The 3,567-nt window shown below is 39.6% G+C and overlaps 1 protein-coding gene across 1 annotated transcript; it reads left to right on the forward strand.

Moving 5' to 3' along the window:
• Nucleotides 1–1,135: 1,135 nt before the first annotated feature.
• LOC143888174 (alpha-L-fucosidase 1-like) lies at nt 1,136–3,339 on the forward strand. The gene is made up of 3 exons (XM_077392516.1): nt 1,136–1,821; nt 1,901–2,140; nt 2,478–3,339. The coding sequence occupies exons 1-3, from the start codon at nt 1,151–1,153 to the stop codon at nt 3,166–3,168; spliced, it is 1,602 nt and encodes a 533-aa protein (XP_077248631.1). The 5' UTR covers nt 1,136–1,150; the 3' UTR covers nt 3,169–3,339.
• The last annotated feature ends 228 nt before the right edge of the window (nt 3,340–3,567 follow it).

Below are 3,567 nucleotides of genomic sequence, written 5' to 3' on the forward strand. Positions count from 1 at the left end.
GGAAGGGAGAGAAATTTTTAACGAGTTACATGCAACTATTTATATTCAGAGATTTACATAGGAAAAATTTTAGAAGGTTTTTAAGATAAATCAGTGGAGGTGGAAATACTGTGTGAGAGAGAGAGAGGGAGAGAGGTTGGAAAAGGTCAAAATGTTAGGTGAAAATGCATTGGTGTCCGTTGCTTACTTTCTTAGAGGGAAAACCAACACAAGGGCATTTTTGTCCTAAAACACTCATTGGGATGCGTTTCACCCATTTTTGAGAAATTAGCCAACTTAACTATTTTCTGAGATTTTCAGATAAAAATCACATTTTTTTTAGAATTTTCCCATATTTTTTGTAACTATATATCCTTTGCTAAAGATAAATATTTTTGGAGTAAATAAAACTAGAATGTAAATAAATAAGAATGTACACAGAAAGGAAATAAGTGAAAAATATCTCTATGTATAGTATTTTAAAGAAGAGAATCTACCTAGGAAGGGAGAGAAATTTTTAACGAGTTACATGCAACTATTTATATTCAGAGATTTACATAGGAAAAATTTTAGAAGTTTTTTAAGATAAATCAATGGAGGTGGAAATACTGAGAAAGGGAATTGAAATATCATATTTCCCTTTTAGTAATTAACCCTAATTAAGGGATTCTTCTTCATTAACTTTATGAAAGGTTTGTAATGACACCTAAAAAGAGCAATCAATTTCTTACAAAATTCCCTTCTAGTGATTAACAGTAATTTAGGGATTCTTCCTAATAAAATTTAATCTGGCAGGGTTTATGGTACTTTTCCTAATTAAAAAAGACCAATCAATTTCTTACAAAATTCCCTTCTAGTAATTAACCGTAATTTAGGGGTTCTTCTTAATAAACTTTAATCTAGCAGGGTTTATGGTAATTTTCCTAATTAAAAAGACCAAACAATTTAAATTTTTTTACAAATTTAACTCACGTCTCCCTTTTCATGTCATTCAAACTCGGTAGAAAAATATTACGTGATCCCATTTCTCGCTAGCCCCTGCAAATTCCTACCCATGGTAGAGCCAAAACAATTATCTGTACTGACTACAATGGGAACCCGTGAATAATTGCAGAATCACCCAAGTCCAAGGACCAAACCATCCCATTCGTAGCTCTCTTTAACTCTTGTCATGGCTCCAATCAAAGGCATCAATGTCCACATCATATTATTTCAACACCCCCATTTTCTTTATCCCCTCACTATAAAGAAGAGATTCCCACCTCACGTGAATGTAAAACCCAAAAGGGAGAGAATGCTTCCAACACAAAGGGGCATGGAAAAGGTCTGGTTTTGGTTTTTGATACTATTTCAAGCATTAGAATTCGCCATATCGAAGGTGACCCCACCACCATTGCCCGTTCTGCCACTCCCAACGGCGGCACAGCTGAAATGGCAACGGCGAGAAGTCATAATGTTCCACCATTTTGGAGTGAATACTTTTACTGATTCAGAGTGGGGGACTGGACATGAGAACCCATCGATATTTAATCCGACGGCGCTCGATGCCCGTCAATGGGTCGATGTTGCGGCTTATACAGGCGTCTCTCTAGTTATCCTCACTGCAAAACACCATGATGGTTTCTGTCTATGGCCTTCTCTATACACCAACCATTCAGTTGAGAGAAGCCCATGGAAAGATGGCAAAGGCGATGTAGTTCGAGAGCTCGTGGACGCTGCGAAAGCTCGAGGCATAGACGTCGGATTATATCTTTCGCCGTGGGATCGCCATGAAAAGAGCTACGGGCTTGAGCAACAGTACAATGAATTTTACTTGGGCCAGTTACAGGAGCTGCTCAATAAGTAAGAAATTAAGAATAAATTGAATTATGATACTGATTTATCATTAGTATTTGTATTTAGATTTTATGGTTTTGTGTAGATATGGGACTATTTCAGAGATCTGGTTCGATGGAGCGAAGGGATCGAACGCCCCGAACATGACGTACTATTTCGGATCATGGTTTTCGATGGTGAAGGAATTGCAGGGTGCCATTAATGTATTCTCTGATGCTGGACCTGATGTTAGGTGGGTCGGAGATGAAATGGGATATGCAGGAACAACATGCTGGTCTACCATCAATAGAACTTCTCTTAGAATTGGAGATGGAAGCATTGTCGGGTTAGTAAATTCATTCTCAGATTCATCTATGAATAATATCCTTAGCCCCTGTTTGTTTTGGATTTTGAGAACCAATTGCGAAATTAAACATAAATTTGAGTCAAATAATCAGCTTCTCTTAGAATTGGAGATGGAAGCATTGTCGGGTTAGTAAATTCATTCTCAGATTCATCTATAAATAATATCCTTAGCCCCTGTTTGTTTTGGATTTTGAGAACCAATTGCGAAATTAAACATAAATTTGAGTCAAATAATCAGCTCTCAAAATTCAAAACAAACAAGGCTTAGAGAGTAATGAGTAATGACTAGGTAATAATGATAAGAATGATCCATGCAGTTATCTAAACAAGGGAGATCCAAGAGGGACAGATTGGGTGCCGCCCGAATGCGATGTCTCCATCAGAAAGGGTTGGTTTTGGCACAAATCCGAAAGCCCGAAGAAACTAAGCCAGCTACTCGAAATCTACTACAATTCAGTGGGACGCAACTGTGTTCTGCTGATCAACGTGCCCCCCAACACGTCCGGACTAATATCCGGCACCGACATCCAACGGTTACAAGAATTCCGCAACGCAATAGACACTATCTTCACGACCAATTTGGCAGTGGGAAGTGTTGTGAAGGCCAGCAGCCAAAGAGGAGGAAAGAAGGGTAGTTTCACTGCAGAAAATGTTCTTGATGATGACCACCTATGGACCTATTGGGCCCCAGAGGAGGGAAAGGACGAGCATTGGATCGAATTTAGCGGAATAGATAAAGGGCTGATAAGATTCAATGTGGTGAGAATCCAAGAAGCGATCGGGCTTGGGCAGAGGATTGCTAGGCATGAGATCTTTGCAGATGGGAGCCAGGTGGCAAATGGGACGACCGTTGGATACAAGAAGCTCCACAGATTGGATAAGATCATCAGCGCCCGTCGAGTGAAGATCCGGATCGTTAAATCACGGGGATTGCCTCTGCTTTCATCGGTCGGTCTCCATCTCGATCCCTTTTGGAACTCTAAACACCAAAATGGAACTTGGACTTAAGCCTTGCTATATCATTCTCTTTAGTATTTTAATCTCACATGCTTCCGAATTGTTGTAAGGAAAACGAGCCTACTTATCTTTACTAGTTGGGTCCCCACCGCATGTTCGTGATTCTCGCCTTTCACTCATAAGGAAAGCTATAAGCCACACAAAGGCTACAATATTCTCTCTCTTTATTCTCTTCACTTTTCGGGGTCATATACGAAAGCACCCGTGAGTAAGTTAAAAAAAAAGCTAAAGACGGTGTGGGGCTCGTGATGTTGCCTATTGTTAGAATGTTAGGTATGGCTGTATGGGGCCTGATATATTCAGCCTCAATTTTACCATCGGACACACCCTGTTGCCCCTTTTACAGACTGGGGTGTGCAAAAGGTTTTCTTAATTAAAAAAGAAATCTCT

The sequence above is a fragment of the Tasmannia lanceolata genome, unplaced genomic scaffold (assembly GCF_043159265.1).
Source record: "Tasmannia lanceolata isolate RefF3 unplaced genomic scaffold, GAP_Taslan_0.1 ptg000012l, whole genome shotgun sequence".
NCBI lineage: Eukaryota > Viridiplantae > Streptophyta > Magnoliopsida > Canellales > Winteraceae > Tasmannia > Tasmannia lanceolata.